General features: G+C 48.4%; 1 protein-coding gene across 13 annotated transcripts in view; it reads left to right on the top strand.

Annotated features, from left to right (window-relative positions):
* PMEPA1 (prostate transmembrane protein, androgen induced 1) overlaps positions 1–20,454 on the top strand; it is a 184,475-nt gene that overhangs the window by 157,676 nt on the left and 6,345 nt on the right. For 10 of the 13 annotated variants that reach the window (XM_064521564.1, XM_064521565.1, XM_064521566.1 and 7 more), the window contains one exon: positions 13,757–13,911. In XM_064521564.1, the coding sequence (XP_064377634.1) occupies positions 13,798–13,911 (114 nt within the window). In that variant the 5' untranslated portion in view covers positions 13,757–13,797. Of the gene's footprint in view, positions 1–2,149; positions 2,175–13,015; positions 13,200–13,566; positions 13,598–13,756; positions 13,912–20,454 lie in introns of those variants that run through there. The other 3 variants (XM_064521559.1, XM_064521555.1, XM_064521563.1) reach the window with 3 other exon arrangements.

Here is a 20,454-nt window from a genome sequence, read left to right as displayed (position 1 = left end):
TTCTCTTGATTTGATTTTACTGTCCTTACTCTTGGAAGTAACTTCAAAAGCAGTATACTCCTTCCTGTAATTTTAGTAGGTTTTGATCAAGTTTACTGTGCATAAAATATATTGCCCCAAAATACTGGAGGGGGTGCGGGAGGTAGAGAAATGGGCACAAAAAGGAAGGGAAAGGGTTGGCCTATACAAGTTCTAAAGTGTCCCAGTATCCTAAAGAATCTCCTTAGTTCTCCTGTGCTCTGATGGAGCTGGTTAATGTCTTCAGGACTTTCTTTAAACAAGTTATCACAGTTGACAGGTCTCTGTTCAAAGCAAGGTGTCCCAGCTGAAAGACTTGCTGACTGTAACTTTAATGTTTTCAGTTTCCGTGTAAATGCTGAGTGCTGCCAGGCTGATCCTTCCTTCTGGCCCTTGAACGTAGCTCCCGCTCCTTATGCTATAGTCATAGCCGTGCTAGCCTGGGAAGTTTCTACTACAGAAATAGGAGCAATAGTGTGACTGTGTTGTGGTAGTGTTGTAAGGATTAATTAAGAAATTTTTGAAGACTGTCCAGCCTGATACTTCCACAACTCTAACCATGAAATGAGACCATTTCCTTTAAAACAAACAAACAAAAAAAAGCAGGTAGGAGGTGCAGGGCTAGGCCATCATTTGACAGTGACTCAGAGGATATGATGCTTGATCACCCAGGGTGACAAATGAAGAAAACGAACTAGATTAAAAGCACAGTTATGGTCCAAGAATTCACACTATGAACACGACTTCTTGAGGTCCCATCACCCAGTCTCTAGCAATGACTTTTCTCAAACTAGCTCTTTTATGAGTCCCAGGGCAAGGCTTATTCTCAACCCTAGTGTTGCGGTTCTCAGCCTGGGATCAGTAAATCACATGGTGTTACTTCTGCTTTGTGCATCATAACCAGCCATGTTGAATCTGGAAATGTAATTTAGCTGTTAACTGCACTGATGATGCATGAAGCAGAACTGAATCCAACTGGCTCTTCCCAGCTGTCTGGTCTGTTGTCATGGGCCTGATTCTGCTCTCCTTTCTGCCTTGGTTTTGCTGTTGTAGCTCTTGCTTCAAGATATTCCTGATTTGTGCCAGCATTGGCAATACCGGGATCATATTCTGTATCTATCTTCAGTATTTTCCGTGCTGCCTTGAGAACAGATGCAGTTGTTGACAATCTGATGGGCCCTTCATTTGTGGTTTATGGAGGTATTATTTAGCAGATAAATGTAACAGATAAACACTAGTACATAGATACTGGAGTAATGACTGTGCTTGGTTTGATTGTTTCTAAGATGACCTAAGAGACAAATGACAGAAGTTGAGTAATCTGCCATCTTTAGTTCTTTGTTCTTTCATCTCTTCTTCCCATGCAGCCTCCGAGAGCAAGAACACTAGTCTCTTTAACAAGTGGAGCTTGGCATCTGGAGGATGAAATAGCTTCTGTAAACCAGGAGCAATGCTCTGTGCTGCACCCTCTTTGGCAACCCTTGGATTCCAGCTGTGGCCTAGAGCTCTTTTGGTTCTTGCTTAAATTAGAGCAGTTCACATGTAATGCTTAGCATAATGGGCATGTCCCCTTTCCAAGTGGGGCTGGGAAGGACAGGACCGTGTGGAGCTGCTTCCGTCACCCTGTGTTGCTGCTGTGCCACGGCGCTTTCCTCAGTGCCTCCTGTATAAGCAGAGAGAGGTGAGGGGCTGCCATTAGAAGTGGTCCCAGAGTTGGCCCTGATCACTCTGACTGCCTGTGGGCATCTTGCAGAGTCCAAAACCCAAGCAGCTGGTTGCTAGAGAGTTGTGAGTTTATTTCCTGCTAAAAGCACAGCTCTGCAGGGTGACTATTCAGATGGCTCCTCTCAGATCCACATTCCTTTGCTTTGAGTAGAAAAAGTGAGGCCCACTGTTTGGCTACATTGCTTAACCCACATCCTTTTACAGAGGCTTTGAGTATCTGGCATAACCATCGCATTTCAGCTGGATTCGATTCTGTTGAGTTTAACCTTCCAGGGAGGTGCATGTTGGTCCAGAGTGTTCCCAAGCTGTGATGTGGTCACAGCTGGCAGGTGCAAGTGCTAGCTCCTGGGGCCAGCATGGATTTAAAACTAGCTCAGGTGCGTGTGCCCAAGGACTATGCGGACCTCAGGATATCCCCCTGATGAAAACAGGTTCAGTAATGTCAGCTTATGGCCTCTCTGATTCTTCTCCACCTGCATGTTGGTATGTGTAAGGCAAGATGGTACAGGGTGTTTTTTGCTTTATTTTCAGAGAGTGATTAGGACTTGTTTTGTGGCTTAATTATTGGGTCATGCGAGGCGGTGGTAGGCTCTCAGCTGTCCATGACAAGGACTGTCCTTGTTCATCTCCTTGTTTTCTCTGGTGCCCCTGGGCACCACCGCAGCTGAAGCAGTAGTGCTCTGAAATGTCGGTGAAGACAAGGAGAGGAAGTTGGTCAGGCCTGTCAAGTAGCTGACAGAACAGATAAGGGCGTCTCTCCTTCTCCTTTTCTGTAACCCAATTCTCAGGGCTCCTACACCCCTGCACTTGCCGCTGCCTTCGGCAGAGATGTGGGTGCTGAGAACTGCTGAAAGTCAGATCCATCACATCTCGTTTAAGGCAGCGTTGCTACCTGCCCATTGGCAATAAGTTTCGTGCGAAGACTGCAGCATAGGTCTCTTGGAGAAAATGCTGGGTCGTATTCTTCTTTCTGCGCTTGTCAAAAGCAGTGGGTAGGTAGAGGAGTAGGTGAGGACCTCTGGACTGGTGGCTGACAGGGATGCTTGCTATAGGGTGTTAATGAAGCAGTCCAGATTTTGGGTGCTGAAAGACATTTACTGAAGCTGGGGTAGAGGGGCATCTCAGCCTTCCCCCTCTTCCAGGGACTATTTTTCATTTGCTCTTGGAGGAGCCGCGCCAGCTTGTTAAGAAGCCTTCAAGGTTAGGGTTACTGGCCCGATATGCTTCTTGACTCACATCCTTGTGTGTCCTTGCCTGGCTTCCTGCAGAGCTTGTAAATGCAGACTTTGGGGAATCGCAAACAGGGAGGAAGGATTCCCGGATGCTTGACATCCTCAAGCTTCAAATTCTTGCCCATACACAATTCATTTGGACTTCATTGATCTCCCCCTCCCTCTTTCCTAATTATTGTTGAATAACCTTATCTGCACATTCCCAATCAAAAAGTAGCTGTACCCTTATTTCTTTTAGATGCTTTTCTTTATGTAACTAGTGCACTGTCATCAAGGGCTGCAAGGAACCTGTTCAAGCAAAAGATGCCCAAGGGTGGGGGTGGATGAAAAGATTAGAAAATTGGGATGGAAGGAAAATGAAGTCAGGTATGCGCACAGCTCTGCTGCGTTTTACTTTGAGTCACATTGCAAGGGCAGCGCTGTGGATATCAGAGGTGTTAATGGAAAATCAGAGAAACAGTGTGTGATGAAAGTACTCACTGTGGATTTGCGAACACTTTTTATTAATTCATCCAGTTAATTTTGTCATGTCTGGAGAAACTGTGTGTGTGTGTAAGAAGCTGAGATATGTGGTATGGCATTACAGTGCCACTGTATTTAGCTTACTGCATGCAGCAATTCATTTACGGATTTCACAAGCTTCAGGACGGGGCTTGGCCTGGCCGTCCTCCCACTTGGCCCGGCGCGGTTCAGGCAGGTGCCTCGGTCAGGTCCTGCATTTTGCCGATGGAGCAGCCCCTTCATTGGGTCCCTGCACAGAGTCAGCCCCGTAAAACCAGACTCCAGAAATAGCTGCAGGCGCTCCGCGAAGTGGTGATGCTCGGCAGGCAGGAGAAGGTGCTGCGTAATAGATAGAGTGAGGACGTGGGCAGCAGAAGGTGAGATGCTCTTCCCAGATCGGCTGCTGTCTGGTGGAACAGCCCAGGCCGAGTTGCACTGTCTCTCCGTAAGCTTTCTCTTGCCCTTTGCGTGCCGCCGACAGGTATTGCGGTGACCCCAAGGGCTGATCGCTGTCAGAGGCCTCAAGTGCCCAGCACTGGGGCTCCCAACTTGAAATGGTGGTGATGGACTTGCGTCCTTGAGGTGCGTCCGGTTGCCTTCACGTCCAAGCCCGCATAGAGCACCTGGTTCGTCTGCAGTCACAGGAGGGAGTGAGGTCCTTCTGCAGGGTGACTCAGAGCTAAGTTTAGTTCCCGGGCTGAATCACCCCAGGAAGACCTCGTCCCTCTGCACTGGGCAGCGTAGGGAGCCTGGGCTCTTAACTTGGCAACTAATTGAGGTGCCTAAAGTTAGACAGGGTGAATAATCCTTCCCCCTCCCATGGGTTCATCCTGGCACTGCTCTCAGTGATGCATCTCCCATGACGAGCTTTGCTCTGGCTGCTAACCCTGTTTAGCCTCCCAGAAACCTTAATTATATCGTTCCCTCAGCCAACCATGCATATTTGTGAATTCACTTAATCCTGAGGCTAAAGCTTTGCTGCTGGAACGGAGAGGGAGGCGGGAGGGTACGGTGAGGCCGGCACAGCGGGCGAGCGCTCAGCCTCGCCTCCCCGTCCGCAGGGCAGCGCTCCCGTGGCCCCGGCCTGGAAGAGGATGAGTATGCTGGGTAACTCCTTACCTACCCAGGGTTTCCTGGAGAACCTCCAGCCATTTTCTTGCTAAGAAGAAAGTGTGTCAAGATGGGCTAGGATTAAATTGGAGCAGCAATTTTTTTATTTTTTTAAATTTTTTTGATAAGCATTCTCAAACTGTTGCCATTAGATGCTGTCCTTAGCCAGTGTCTTCTGGAGGCTGGAAAGATGCTATTCAGGTTTGTACAAGACCTGGTTGCATCCCTTTGTATTTCAACAGGCAGGTTTTAAAAGTCTTATTCTTAGTCTGCCCATTTTACTGAGGCTTGTTAGACAGCGGGAGGAATCTCTGCACAAAACTGGCCTATTCAGGACCCATGCAGCCTAGGCATAAAAGTTGTTTTAAGCGTGTCAAAGTCAAACCCGGAGGTGAATACACAGTACTTGGAGCAGTTCTTTGGCTATTCCATTAGGCACTTACAGCATGTTTCCCTGGGAGAATGAGTGACATTAATTAAATGTAGTCCCTATATACAGTGGAAAATGGCCAGTTTTAAGATTTTCATACAGCTGAGTTGCAGACTGGCTTTCCAGCCTGGAAGGGGACTCTCTATTACCTCAGATTCTAGATTTTCATTATTACTGTTTTTTAACAAGACGGTCCTTTCACTTGTGTGGAATAAAACCAAAGGCCAGATAAAACCACACAAGGAACCTGGCTACATGAAAGCAAAGATACTTGTTGGCAGAGTGGTAGAACAGCAGTGATTTGGGGGGGAAAAGCTGTTACCACAACTCTCTAAAACTTTTAAAATCGTAAAATCTGTGTGGTTATTTTTTTTTCTCAGCCCCTTTTGTCTTTTAGTCTCATGAATTCTTACTCACTTCCTTTTGGATTTTTCTACTACTCAAATTAACATCAGTTTCTAGGCGGGGGGAAGCCAGCACAGTTACCGCTGCCGTTCAGTTTTCGTTTTACGCCTGCCTTTTTGCCTTTTCCCTGGGCCCTGATCTCAGAGACGTTGGAGCAATCGTAGAGACTTCCCAGCGGGAGACAACCTGTGCAGCCGGCCCCCTGTGCTGAGCTCCAGGGCTTTTTCCCTGCTCCGTGTGGCTCGGTGGGTGGTTTCGTGGAGGTTGTCCCCCAGCGTGTGAGCACCACGTGGGACCCGAAGGGGCTGCTGTTGTCCAGGGCAGGCGGCTGCCTGCCTGCAGCGTCGGCATGGACCACCCCATCTCCCCATCCTTTGCTGCAAACTGGCCGTGGGAGTGGGCAAGCCGGGGCATATTTGGGGGCAGTGTATATTAAACATATGTTATTGCACATGAGTGTATGTTGCTGTGAGTTTGGGCTTAATATTCCTTGCAGAAATGCTCCTTTGCGCCATAGCATCCCGGAGCGTTCCTCCCCCAGCGCGCTGTCTTTGCCCTATCCGTGTTAAATCTGGCACAGGGCTAGGCAGGGGGATGGATTACAGGCAAATTACACATCCTAATTGCGTCTTAGCCCCGGTTTAGTGCTCCTTTGTGCGCGGAGCGGCGCTGGGAAGCCGTTCAGGATTCCAATGTCTCGCCGCCTCCGTTCACCCGGCCGCGCGCGTGCCCCGGGGACCGCGGGGGCCGCCGATTAGCTCGGCCCGTGTTAGCGCTGCCATCGCACGCGGCGCGGCTCCGCGGAGAGCGTGTGCAAGCACCGCCTGCAGACGGAGAGGCTGCGGCTGCTGCCCTGCGCCCGTCTCCGGCCGAGGCGGCTGGCCACGCGCTTCCCAAAGGAAATGGGATGGAAGCTCCCTTTTTTCTTTTTCTTTCTTTTTTTTTTTCTTTTAGGTGATAAAGCCCATCAGCCTGTTGTTTGCTTGCCTGCTGTTACCCTTAAACAACAAAATGAAATCTTTTCCTCTGGAAAAAATAGTGTCGCTAGTCTTGGCAGCTGCAGAAATCTCTCTGTTGCTCTGAAGCGGGAGCATGAGCGATTCGCTGCCTTGGTTTTCATTTGGTGCTAGGACTACCTTTTGCGGGGAGTCAGCACGGCAAAGACTGCAGGTCGAGGAGCCTCGTGCTTGAATTTCGGGTCGGCTGCCGTCCAGGCCTTTCCCCATCCCCAAACTAGGGCCGTTGGTTCCTGCATCTCTCAAAAGGGTCGTAAAGGTCCGTAGTCCTTTCTAAAGCCTGGCTTTGCTGTGGGGGTGTGAAATCGTGGTTTGGTGGAAGTCACTTGCAAACGCTTTGCTGAGGACAGATTTTTGCGTCTGCGAGTGTGGAGTGCAGCGGGGTATGTCTTGGATTGATGCAAATAGCTGATTATGCAAATTTTGAGACTTTGAGGGCAGGCAAAAGAAAATTCATGTTAAATCAGTCCCTCCAAACCTAATGGCAGCTTTGGCTGCTTCTGTTATCAGCTGTCCTGTCCTTGTCAAGCATGGGAGCCACCTCGAAATACTGTTTTAGGTGCATTTTTCCCAAAGCATTCTAATAAACCAGTGATGGGGGACCCTGCCTCCGAGGACGCTCGCGGGGGCATCCCGAGGCTGAGGTGCATATCCCATCCTTCCTGGGTAACATTTAGCTGATGGTTAATTAACTTTCAACAGCGAGGCTTTCTGCTGAGGTGTTTCATTGCATCTGGATTGCGGCTGGGGTGCGGAGCGTATTCGGTAGCTGCTGCCGTTGTGCTGCTGCCCGGCTGGGCAGACCTCCACCGGGAGGTGAAAGCCGCAGCAGGAGCTTTCTCAGTGCACCTTAAGAGCGTATATTTGATAGCCTGCTCAAGATTTGGATTGTGCTCTGACTGTGATCTTATTCGAGCTGTCCCAGCAATCTGTTTAAAGTCAGAACTAAGAGGGTTTTAATGATAAAAGTATTTGGCAGAAGTGAAAATGGACATAGGAGAAGCGAAATATCCAGCAGGGTTTTCTTTGGTTTGTTTAATTTTGTCTCACCACAACAAACTTTAGTTTTAGCACAATTGACCGCAGCATTTATGATGACTGATGTTTTTTGGTTTTTGGGTTTTTTTTTTAAGGAATTGTAACTAATGCAGCAACATCTATTCAGCTAGCCATTGTCTCCTGAGTAGTTTTGCTTCCCCTTCTCTTCCCTTCCCACATGATATGCAACTCCAAAACATATATATATATATATATATATATATAATAATTGAAGCTTAGAGGTAACTGTTTTAGGTAACTGCAGGTAACCTGCAGATGCATATTATACCTGACTGAAAGCAGAGGTTGTCTTGGTTAAGACCCTGTCTGAAAGCTGTTCTGTCCGCTTGTAAGTTAGAGCTGTAATATCCATCATTATTTCAGCAAAACGCAGGTGTATTTTTTGATACCTACCAGCACTGTGGAGCATTCATGTTCAGCAGTGATACTCTGTGTGGAGGAAAGAGCATTAATAAAGTTTTTAGTAAGCATTTTATGAACTGCAGAAACGATTGTAAAAAATGAGGAAATACATTTTAAATACATCATGGCCTTGACTCCCCTGCAGCAATCCTGCACCTCGTGCATGTGCGGAAGGTGACTTCGCAGTGCCTAACAGCATGAATATTGACTCAAATAGCGCTCTGTCCTTGCAAAAATATTAATAAACTCTAAATCTGGGGCTCTCGGGCGTGTCGTTCTTAAAAGATCTGAAATGCTCCAAGAAGCTCTCAACGTTGTTCCTTTCTGCAGCTGCTTCCGCCGCGTTGTCAATCTCGAAGCCTGGGTCCTCTCTGCCGGGAGGGGCCTGTGTCAGTCCCCCCCATGCATTTAGCTGAAAAGCCACGCGGCTGCGACGGCTTGTGCTGCCTTCCCCTAAAAAGCCCTCCGAGCAGGAGGGTGGCCGCAGCCTGCACTGTGCGGAGCCTGCAAGCTTTGGGGAGCAGCAAAGTCTCCTGTATTTTATTAAATGCAGCGCTGTAATCTATTATGAAACCCTTCTTCAAGGCCACACGTGGTTTAAAGTGGCAAATGAGGAACAAACTGAAAAATGGGACGTGACAAGTGATTTTACTTGATCATGAATATCCAGTTTCAGGATTGTGAGAATCTGGGGAAAAAATGCTTAGTTGCAAAACAATTGCATGTGTGCTTACCGACTCCAAAAGTTGCAGTGTCTAGACAGAAAATACAGAAAAGCAGGTTGTGTCACTTAAATGTGATGTCTGAACCTGTTAGTTTGAAACGTATTCTGGAGTAAAAATTATGCAAAATTAAATTAGTGTGACCTTACTTTGCATTTGGAGGCTGAATTTGCCCATCTTGTAAAGCCTGGTGCATTTATAACACTTCCCTTGGGGAAAATTACAGAGAGAAATGGAATGAGGTCTCTTCTAATTGAAAAGTGACAATGATTAGGAAGCCAAATTCAGAATGTGTTGAGTGTTTCTTTTTTTCTTTTCTCTTGTTTTGCTGTGTGTGTGTATGTGTGCGCGTGTGTGTTTTAAGAATACCAGTGGAAGTATAAATTATGTGCTTTGCAGTTTGGCTTGTTTTTCATTCCCCAAAGGCTTTTTATTAGCATAGCAGCTGAATTGCACTTGTATAATAACATATTAACTCAAAGTTTGGGATTTTTAATGATCTTCCTTCATTAGTTGACTGAGCTGCTTGGATAAAATCTTACCGAGTAGATCCAGCTTTCCAGTGTGGGATTTCTTTTTTCCCCCCCATCCTGAAAATGAAGCCCACGAAGACAAGTTAAAACAGAAGGAGAGTTGGCAGAAACTTTGACGCCTTGAGTGGGTATGAGTCTCTTGAAACTCGAAAAGCCCAAATTGTGTGTGGAGCTTTTTTGGTTTGATTTCTCCCCCCCCTCAAGGCCAAATTGGGCAATGCGAGTGTTGTTGCTGAAGGCATTAAAGCTCAGCTTGGCGTACCTGTTGTTCGCAGGCTCGTGTGCTGCATTGCTCATTCCAGGATGGATTTGGGGACAGGGTAAAACTCGATGCACAGTCTGCTCTGAGCTCTTCCTGAGCCCCTAAGGTTTGGCTCCTTCTGGTGCAGAGATCAGAGGTTGCTGGTGGGTTTGGCCAGTGGGTGGATTCTAAATAGACCATTGAGAAGAAATTTTAATTTCAGCAGCGACAAAGCAAGCATCAGTGCAGACGCGTCTCTCCGAGCTGGTGCTGGCTGAGCGCGTGGCACTCGCAGGCTCAGAGTCTGGTCTCTGTTGCAGCACGGTTAGAGGTGCTCCGTTGCCGTGGTTAGAGGCGTTTCCTTTCCCGTGCCTGTGAAGGAAAATTGCGAACACGACCGTTGATACGAAAAAGCCAGAATCGGAGTGTGGGGAGTCTATTAGTTTTTATTGCTCAGATATGTTTCACCAAACCCACTTAACAGAATGTTAATTTACTGATTAATTGTCCTTTCCCCTCGCGTGAAGTAAGATATTAAAATCACTATTCTATTTATAATTTTAATGCGATCACTGTAACGTTAGACTAGATTATATGTCGAAATGCCCTAATTCAGAGCTAAAGCGAGCCGCGTGTGGTGCACGGCAGAGCCCCGCGCCGAGGCCCAGCAGCTCGCCTGCCGGGACCGCGTCCAGCGTCCGACGCGCCCGGAGCCGGGCAGGGAGGGGGCGTCTGCCGGGGGGGAGGTCGCCTCTCTTCTGACAATCGCACGGTGTGTTGTTATTACAGCTCTTAGCAACTATTCTGCAATACTCCAATTAAACGAGTCCCAGAGCCGGGATAAACAGCGCTCAGGGCCGCGTTGGGATGGACGGGACGTCGCTACGTCGTCCCGGAGCTGAGTGGGATTCCCACCTTTTGTCCGGTTTCAGACTCTGCCCGTTGCTTGTTTGTATGTGTGTAGGAAACTTGGCCTCGGTCGTCTTTAAAAGATAGACATACTCTGTGTGTATTCCCCGGCCTCGCGGGTGGACGGAAGGACGAAGGCTTCCTGGCAGCCGCGGCTCCCCCGGCCTCAGCAAACTGCTGTGACAGTTCAGTGAGATCTGGTGCGTTTAACGCGACGCTCGTTCTGGGGAAGGAGCTTTCCTTCCTAACCAGCCCAGGCTTGTTTTTCTTCACAAATGCCACCCCTTTCCAGGAAAAAGGAAGCTTTGTATCGCCGGTCTCCTTTTTCTCTGGCGTCTCCTTACTGCGGCCGAGGCACGCGTTGCGTTTCATCTGAGGCTAAATTGACTCACATTCTTAAAAGCTGTGATATTTTTCTTTTTTTTTTTTTTTTTCTCCCTTCCCTCCTCTCCCCCGTAACGAATCCTGCAAGGAGCAGACGCGGCGCCTCAGCCAGCTCGTGGGCTCCGCCGCTAGCGCGCGGGGAAGGAGCCGGTGCCGAGGGGCCGCCGCCCGCCGGGCGCGAGGCATGGAGCGCCCCGCCGCAGCCTGGGCGCCCGGCGGCCGCCGCGGAGCGAGGGCGCGAGTGGCGGCGGGGCCGGCGTGGCGGGGCCCGTCCCTGCAGCGGGGCCGGAGCTGCGCCTGCGGCTGCGGCTGGAGCTGGTGGCCCTGCTCCGTCTGGTGCTTCGCGCGCTAGCCCGCCGCCGGTAAGCCTTCGGCGGGCGGCTCGTCCGGGCCCGGGGGCACCCCTGGGGGGAGGAAGGGGGTCCCCGAGGCCACGGGGGGCTCATCCCGCCCGTTGTGCGGCCGCGAAGGCGTCTCAGGAAGCAGAGCGACTGCCTCGCTGCTCCCGGAGCCTCATGGCTGGGCCTGTCACGGGGGAGGACGGGGGTCGACGGCCCCCATGTCCTCACCCAGCAGTACGGGGGAGGCTCCCCACAAAATGGCCCTCGGATTTCGGTGGCGGATGTTGGGAGCAACGCAAGGGCCCTGGGCAGCGGGGAGCAGAGCCGGGGGCTGCTCCCGGGGAAGCACCTCCACCCCTCTTCCTGCCGGCCTCTGCCCCCCGCGAAAAACGGGGCTGGCAGTGGCCAGCACGGCGGGAAGCCAAGGTTTCCTCGCGTCGGTGTTCGGGGAGGCGGAGAAGCAGTGTCACACCATCCCCTGCATGCGTTTTTTTTTCCCCCGGGAAGAGTTACCGGATTTTTGCTTCTTTATGGTGTGGGAATGAGAAGAGGGCTTTTTGTTGTCGTGTTTTTTTTTTTCTGAAGGTTTTTGTATCATCCTTTTTCTGAAATCTGTTAAACTTCAGTGTGCTCCTGCAGCTGGTTCGTCTGCTTCGTGTTTAGAAAAAACGACTTTGCTGCTTTAATTCCTTCCTCCGGTGCCGAGCCAGCCGTGGCAGCTCGCAAGGGCAAGTCTCCCCGTGGGAGCGCTGCTGGGAGCTTGGGGATTAGATCAGACGCAGATATGGATTTTTTCTTTTCCCTTTTCTTTTCTTTTTTCCCCAAGCCGTTCCCCTCACAGTGGCATTCGGACACCTCGCTGGTGGAAGACCCCGGGGTCCCCTCTTAAGAAGGTGCCTCTAGCTAGAATTGCTTTGCGCCGTTTGGCTCTTAATCCCCCTCCTTCCACCCCACGCGCAGTTTTCCCGCGTAGAGGCAGCTGCGTTTTAGGGGTGCCGTGAGCGAATGGGCTCCGGGCCCAGAAGGACGTACGCGTACGCCTGACTTTAAGTGCCAGATAATGTTCCTGCTTTCAAGGCACGCTTCTGCCTTGACGGTGGCGGGCAGAGCTGGTCGGGTGTTGTGGGATCTCCTGGGATGATGGGAAATGTGCTTGTCCAGCGGCAGAAATAGCCGCTGTTTAGCAGAACTAACTCCAAGGTAACTGGCAGCACTTACCACCTGGACTGTTTTCTTGACATTTATTTGCTTTTACTGGCAGTTAAATGCCACCTGCCAGGAGAAAACTTTCCATAAAAAAAGAAAAAAAAATCCACCTGACTCAGCATGATCCGTCCCGTCCAGTGTGCGCAGCGCGAGACTGCCCTTTTTGGGCATGTATGAGCCTCCTGTGCACGCGTATATTTGTGTGTATGGATGAAATACAGATGGCCGCATCCATGATAGCTTCGGGCACAGCTCGTCAGACCTGGGTTTTGTAACTGTCCCTACTGAGAAGCAAAAGGGCTTTAAAGCACCAGCGCTGTCGAATTTGGGGTTTGCTGGTCTCCTTTGCTGAAAGCCCAGGCAGCGTTGCTGCTGCCCGGTGGTGGTCTGCACGCAGGTGAGCGCTTGCGTTGTGCGTGCACACACGCACGCACATGCACGCACGCATGCATGCACACACGCACACACACATCATTTTGGGGCTGTCAGTCAGGGAGCTGTTCGGGGGTAGCTCCCACTCTTGGATGCTGAAGGCATGGAAATAATTACCCCGCTATTATGGTCTGTCTCCAGCACTCAATTTTATTTAGCCTCAGTGAGGTAGGAGGAATTATTTCCTTAAATTTTAGGAGCCACTTCATGCTGAGTGCTGCCAAATGTCTCTGGAGTTAACCGGATAGTCTGTTGTTTGCTTGTTCTTGTTTGTTTGGAGGATTTTTGGCAGTTCTCCTTTATGCCAGTTCAAGCCATTCAAGCTGCCACTGTCAGCTGGCTGAACTGAGCCCTGAATTGAATTATGTCTGGAGCTCTGGTATGTCGGTGGTGTTGGAGGAGGGGGAAGGGGAGCTGCAATCGCTGTGGGTTGAGTAAGTCTGGCTGCTCATTGAAAAGCACGAGTTCTCCCCGGCTCGGCTCCCTGTGTCGCTTCAACCGCCCTGCGCTTCCAGCTGCCCCTCCGGAAAGAGGTGACGTCTGCCTGGTGCCCCGGCGGGCCAAGGCTGACTTCAGTCCCGTCTTCTCTGAAGGAAGGAGTAGTGGCAGTGGCAAGAGGATTGCAAAAACTTAGCTCACGTTTTGTGAAATTTTATCATTAAGACTGATCGTGCACGGCCCGTGACTCCACGACCTGGAGCAAAGTGGCATTCGGCACTGGCGCAGAACCTGCTTTGCACCTGGCTGTGGAGGCATCTAGCAAACGGGAAATCAGAAAGCGCCGGGCCTCTGGGGAGGTTTTCGGGAAATCCTGTGTCTGGACTGTAGCTCACAAAAAAATCGTGTGCTTTATAGATCATATTTAAAGATTCCTCCCAGAGTCAGTTTATTCTGTGACACTGAAGAAATGAATTAATGATTTATTTATTTAGTAAGTAGCTGAATTCAAAACATGCAGAGCCCACATACATATGTCTGAGAGCTTTAAACACAGCTGTGCTGTGCCGTTGGCTTCTTGGCCAAATTAGTTTGTCATGCTCTTAATTGGTGCTTTCTCAGGTGGCTCAAAGTATGTCTGTCTCTTTTGCAGCGGAGTTGGAGTTTGTACAGATAATCATAATCGTGGTGGTGATGATGGTGATGGTGGTTGTGATCACATGTCTGCTGAACCACTACAAACTCTCTGCACGATCCTTCATCAGCCGGCACAGCCAAGGGAGGAGGAGAGATGAGAATCTGTCATCAGTAAGTGACACCCTGGTCTTCTAATCTGTGTTTTACTGTATCATTTGCCAAGTGATGCAAAGTTTGGGAAGCGTTAGAGTCAGAGGTGTTGATCTCAGTTGCATCTGCCCACGTGCCACTCAGCACTGTATGAAGAGGCACCCTCCAGGCTGGGTCCTGGCATTGTCTTCAGTTTCTGTTCTGTGCGGAGCCTGTGCAGCAATGCCTCTGGCTCCTTATGATGATATAAGTCGTAATATACGGACAGCCATATCCCTGTCTTTGCCCTGAGCTAGTTTGAACTTTTCATCAGCATAAGCCTGTTAGCCTCTGTGGATTCTGCAGCTGCTACACATCCTCCTGCGAGTGCTTGCACGGCTGGTGGCTGATCAACAGCGACGTTCACTGAGGCAACTAACCGTATGAGGCTGTTTGTTGTGTGTCCTGTTCATGATGGCTGAGATGCAAATGCCTTGAGTTTATAGTCCAAAGTTATGGAGTCCTTTGGGGGCTCCAGTTGACATGTCTCAAATGACTGCGTTAAAATTTACAGCCTGACTTCGAGAGGATAGGACTTTGTGAAAGACTTTCTCTGGTTTTCTCAACTGGTGAAATCGTGCTGCCATTACAGTAGTGGAGAATGTCAAAAAACACTTGTCAGCCAGACAAGCAGAAATCTCTCTAAGGTAATGCTTGAGTGGTTCACGGCAGAGCTCAGGCTTCCTGGTTCATTAGAACCCATAGGAGAAATGCATTAATTGTACCATTCAAGGGGGAGCCTCTCCAGCCTCGTGACAGACATTGCTTTTTGCAGAGCTGGATCGTTCGCTCGAATGCTGCAGCTCAGAGTGAGTTACAAGAACCTGTAGAGAAGAGAAATAGAATTTCCTTGGAGGGTGAACATGTACTGTTTACTGCTGTCTACATGACTCCGTCTTCCAGTGCAGGGTTATCTTGTACTGATACATTTTTTAGCATTCACCCTGAAGGATCTGAAAGCTCTTTAAACGGTATGGCTTCTTCAAGGTCATTACTTCTTGCGCTTTCTCTCAATTGTAGACTTCCACTGTAGGCTGAACAGATCAGTTGTTCTTTGTTTTGTTCCATCTGGGGCTGTGTTCTCTTGTATTATATCCATGCTCGCTACAAGCAAAAGATCAAATAGTGTGATTGTTTTCTTAAAAAAAATAATAATAATTCCATAGATGATCTGTCATTTTGTCATGAGTTTCACACAGGAGAGTAAGGTCCCTTATGGAGTGCCCTGTGCCAAAGTGAAGAATACACCCCATTGGGAAGGAGAGCTGTGAAAACACTTTGTTTAGTAGTGCGTGGACTGCATCTCCAAAAGGCAAGACGCTGAGCTCACCACGTGCTCATTTATATGAAACCACGCAGCATGAACAAACTGCCTGGAGTTTGCGATCTCGCCTTAAGCCAACTGGTGTGAGGGTGGTGAGCACCCAAGGCATTTCCCTCAAGCGCCTGCCTGTTTTGGGGATCGGAGCTAAACATCCAGGTCATGCCCAGCCTCATTTTGGCGTTCCAAAACTTATTTCTCTTCTTATAGTCTCATGCACCCGGTTCCAGTGATAGCAAAATGTGGGCACTTGAGCACATCTAGTCAACACTCAGAAGCTAAAAGCTGCTTAGAGGCTTTGGTATAATGGGTTTTCAGCCCAAAAAGAACAAGAGTGGGGACCCATTGATTAGCTGGATCCCTGCATCACTTCATTAGACATCCTGTTTTCTGAGCGTGGGGATTAAGAAATAACTTCTGAACTAGCGAGGTTCTGAATCTAGGGGTAGGGCAGAACGTGGCTGGCCTGGTCCCTCCCAGTTCTCATTATTAAGACTCAGACTATGGTATTTGCCAAAATGGGGAGTTATAATAAAGCCAAAAGTATTTGCAGGTTTGGGACAAATTTGACAAACTGCTGTAGTTGTAAAAGTGGGTGAGGGATTTAGAGCTCTTAAAAATAGCAATTTTCCCCCCATTTCCAGAATATTTTATTCTGGAAATTCCAAGATATTTCATTCTACATTTTCAAAACAAATACCAGGACAAGCCTTTTTTATTTTAGAATACCTATTTATGTTTTCTTACGTGCCTTTTTTTTTCTTCTCTTAAAAGAAGGCTCACGTGGAAAGAGAATAGAAAATCACATGGAGATTGAACAGAAATTTCAGGTTGAAATAAAATTTTGTCCATTGTTTATTTTATTTTTCTTTTTTTTAATTTTTTTAAGATCTCATCAAGCCAGTCTTATTTCCAGCCATTATTTTTGGCCCAGGCAGTACACCAAAACAGATTCATTATTTATTCAGCCTGCAGAAACATCAGTAATTAAAATAGCTTTTCAGCAAACAGTTACCAGTGCACATCTGTTAGACCTCTGTGCAGACCCAGAGCCTTCAAAACCTTTCTCTGAGCTAGGGCAAGAGCTGTGAATGTACGACGTTGGGGGTTTTCCCCTCCTTGCCATTCTTCCCCTTCTCCCTGCCCCCTGTTTTGCTCCAAGCAGAGCGTAATTAAGTCCCAGCCACACTTTTCTTGTGGCCTGAGAGCCCTCCTGAAAGGACAGAAAAGCCCCTTGTGTGCTAAGTAGGAAGCTCGTTACACTGGGATCAATCATAATAAAGATCTTAAAGGTAGCTCATTTTAGATTCAGCACAGTATGCCTTTTTGTAGGAAACTTCTCCAGTATAAATTGGCGTTCAAGGATGGCAGGCAGACTGTGTTGAACTAGATACTGGTTTACGTAATACATTAAACTTGCACTGAACTGTTGTTGGGCTTTTTTTAATCCCAAATTTCATTTTGCTGTCGTGACCAGAGACAGGCACTGGGGCTACATACACACTTTTCCTCTTTTTAAAATATTAAAGTAGTTCATCCCATGGTCAGAAGGCTCCTACATCTGCATTAGTTGTCCTTTTCTGTTGTTGTAGCTCAAAAATTACAAGTGAAGGAGAAATTTATTTCCCCAAAGGTCTTTTTAATGTGGTTCCTGCTAGCAAGGAAATGTCATATTACTGGATGTATGTCTCTGCAACCATCTCTTTGCTCTCTCTAAACTCTGTCTTCTTAAAACAGGTACTTTTCTTTTTCCAGAATGAAGATTCTTTAAGACATGCTGCTCAGACCCTTTTTCGCAATAAGATGGGTGCTGTCTCTGCACCTTTGGGACAGTGAGAACCAATCTCATCCCCCTCCCCCCCCCCCATGCACACACAAAAGAAAAAGTGGTTCAAATACAGTTTCCAAAAATAGCTTTGTCCTGCAAAATGGAAAATATAAGTCTTCCTGAAGGCTTCCAGACTTAGTTCGTACCGTTTACACTAAAAATTCTCTTGACATTACTAAAACAAGTAGTTCTGTAGAAGTCAAAGATTGATCTTTAAAAAGAAATTAAATAGTAATTTTAGATTTTGAAGCGAGTTGTGGAAAACTTGTTGGAGGTTTTCAAAACCATGTTGCTTATGACACATCAGAATCTCAGCTTTTCTTCAAAAAGCAGCGTAGCTTTCTGGATACAGCCACTGTTGGGGTTGTCAGGTCCTAAGTATTCCAAAAATCAAAGCTAAATGAAGAGAGCTCTGGGCACGGAGATGCTTCCCAGACAGCAGAGGAGATGTTGCCGGGCTTATTGTGATGGTGTGGTGGTCCCGTGGCCAAAACACAAAGGCTAAAAATATGTTTGCTTTCCATTTTTGAGACTTTACCCACCTCTGACAAGTGGTTTCCGGCAATTTTAATCCTACTGTTGGCTTTTTAAGATAAGATATAAGCCGTTACTCAGATGGGCTTAATCATAATGGCTGAGACATAACGGTTTGTGTCCTACAAGCGGTTAACGTACCTAGGCAGGGGTATGACTTGTGCGTTGGCTAACCTGAAGCAGCAAAGCATTTCTAGAGTCAAGCCCTAAGGTCTCAGCAGAAACGACTGAAAACAGATGCACAGATCCAGCTCCTGCAGACTTTACATTGGGGATGGGTCTACTGTCTTCTGCTTAGAGCTCTAAGTATCCTGTTTTAATGGCATTTCTTCTGTTTTGCTATTCTTGTGTCCATGCATTGTCCAGACCAGCAGTCCCGCGTCAGGACCTCAGTTGTGCAAACAGACATTTCTAAAAAGACGAGTTTGTCTGTGAGCCAGAGAGCTTTTCTCGTTAACACCTTGGAAGGATTTTGGGCGCAGGCTTCGGAACATGTAGTAGCAGGTGGGGCAGATGTTGACGTGAAGTAATTCCCGTAAGGGTGTGTGACGTCCCCCTTGCCTCCTGGAGCGGCGAGCCCCCGAGCGGTGGGTACCGATGCTCGGGGAGCGCCGGGCTCCCTGCCGTCCTGCAGCTGCCCTCCTGCAAACGGGCCGCCGTCGCTGCGGGGAAACGGCGAAGCAGATGGGGTAGCACGCTGGCGCTGCCGGCTGCCACGTTAAATATAAAACGTCCAGCGTAAGGCAGCTGGTACTCGCCGCTCAGGAGGTCTGCCGTGGGGATGCTGCAAAGCAGACACGCTCTGCGGTGATCGCCGCTCCTACCGCCGCGGGTCTGACTGCAAAACCCACCCTGTCCTCTGGTGTCGGATCAGTAAGTGCCGGAGGGGTTAAAGACAAGGTTTCCATCTGTGACAGATGCAGTTACTCTTGGGTCTTTTTAACTGCTGGGGGAATTTTAGTGTAGACTATCCTTACAGGCAAGAAATACGTATAAAATGGACTAGACTAAACAGTTGATGTCTGTGTAAACAGTTGCATATTCAAGTCTCAAGGTCTGTATAAAATATGGGCATTGTATTGTTCAGGCCTGCCAGACCTTTCGGTGGGATGGATACGCGGTACAAAACTAAAACAGTAGATTCATTAGCTTTAGCTGGAAACTATGCCATTATCATAACACTTAACCTCTGGTATGCCAAGGAGATGGTCCCTAAAAAACACAGAGAAGTGAAAAGAATCTGGGCCATCTCATTTCCATGTAAATCACTGTTTTCCTTGCACTAGCAGCAGGACTGCCTTGAGGTTTATGGGCAAAGTTGAGCTTGAAAATAGGCATGTGATTGGATTCTCTCCTTATCTCATATTACATGCGATGCCACAGAAGAAATTTATTCTCAAGTTGGGGAAAATACAGAAGGAGGGCGGGGGTGGAAGAACGGGGATTTAATTGGCGGCTGCTTTGGAGATTTTAATGCTGTACGTGTGCCGTGTGTTTCGGGCTGTCGGGAGGAGGGTCACGGGGCGCCCAGCACTGGTGCTCCTTCCGCGGGGCTTGCGTGCTGGGGTCTGTCCATGGAGGCCACGGTCACAGCGCTCCCATGAGCTGCTTCGCAGGGGTCCGGGCAGGAGCCGCTGGTGGTGGTTTTGCTGTAAGCGGAGAAGCTGCTCAGCCACTTAAGTTTACTGCGTTAGCTACAAAGGGTTCACAGGATACGTCAGCATTTACCCTTGTACGCATCTGACTGATGCTAGGCTGAATATGCTTGTGACACCTGGGCTGGCGCGGGGAGCCATCTGACAGGCCTAATCTCTTGTGGCTTTGTCAGAAGCGGCATCTGACTTGCAGCTTTTCGCGCAGAGTGCATCGGCTTTCCCGAGGGCATTGGACCTCAGCGCCCGGCCTGGGCTGCCGCTGCGGTTAGTGCAGAAGTAGGTATTTCCGTAGTAGGGAGGTTTGCGGTGCGCTCAGTCCTGCTGAGTAGGGTAGGTCCCTAGAACGATCTTTGGATGGAAAAATATTGTTGAAGGAAAAAAGGGGGGAAAAGCACTTGGCATTTTTATCCGCTGGAGGTAAGCGTTTCCTGCCTGGGCCTGACGTGCTGGTGCAGAGCTGGAGATTCGCCTGCAAGGCACTCGGGAGCGCCGGCTATTACAGTTGTGAGTTATGAGCCTTCCAGCTCCTCTTCCTCCAGCCTTGCCTCCAGGAGCAATGTCACTATATGTGAATATTAGCAATACTTGCATATTTTAGCTCTTATGGCAAAAGTTTAGAAGGTGAACTATGTAAGTCCGAATATCACCAGCAAAGGCAAAGAGCCTTTGTTTGTTGTTTTTTAATCATGGATTGCAAGCCAGCCTCATGGCTTGGGGGAAGTTGGCTTGCAGATTTCTCCTGCCTTGGGTGGTCAAAGCCTAGGTCTCGCTCCCAGGATCAGGGCTGATGCTGGCAACATGAGGAAGCCTCTAGACCACTCAGTCTTTTTAAGCCAAGGATTTAACCTTTTGGGGAAGAAATACTGCAGGACCATCCTGTGCTCTATTGCTATATAGATACTATTATTTATAGCTAAATCAGAATTATGCTGAACTTCTGAGTGCTCTCATACTATCTGTATTTTCTCGTGATTTCTTTGACTGCATGCATCAGAATGTGGGTGTGGGGTTTTTTTTTTAATCTTGTCATTATTTCATATATGGTTTTCTGATGTCTTGTGAATCATCAGTGGCTCGTGGATCACAAATTGAAAAATATTCCTCTGGCATGCTTGAACCGGGGAGAGAAACATGTTGGGTGGGTGTGAGTGGGAGGGGGAAAGACTACAAATAAGCGAGTGTAATTT

This window comes from Dromaius novaehollandiae, chromosome 16, assembly GCF_036370855.1.
Source record: "Dromaius novaehollandiae isolate bDroNov1 chromosome 16, bDroNov1.hap1, whole genome shotgun sequence".
Lineage (NCBI taxonomy): Eukaryota > Metazoa > Chordata > Aves > Casuariiformes > Dromaiidae > Dromaius > Dromaius novaehollandiae.
This window is presented reverse-complemented; position numbering and strand designations above follow the sequence as displayed.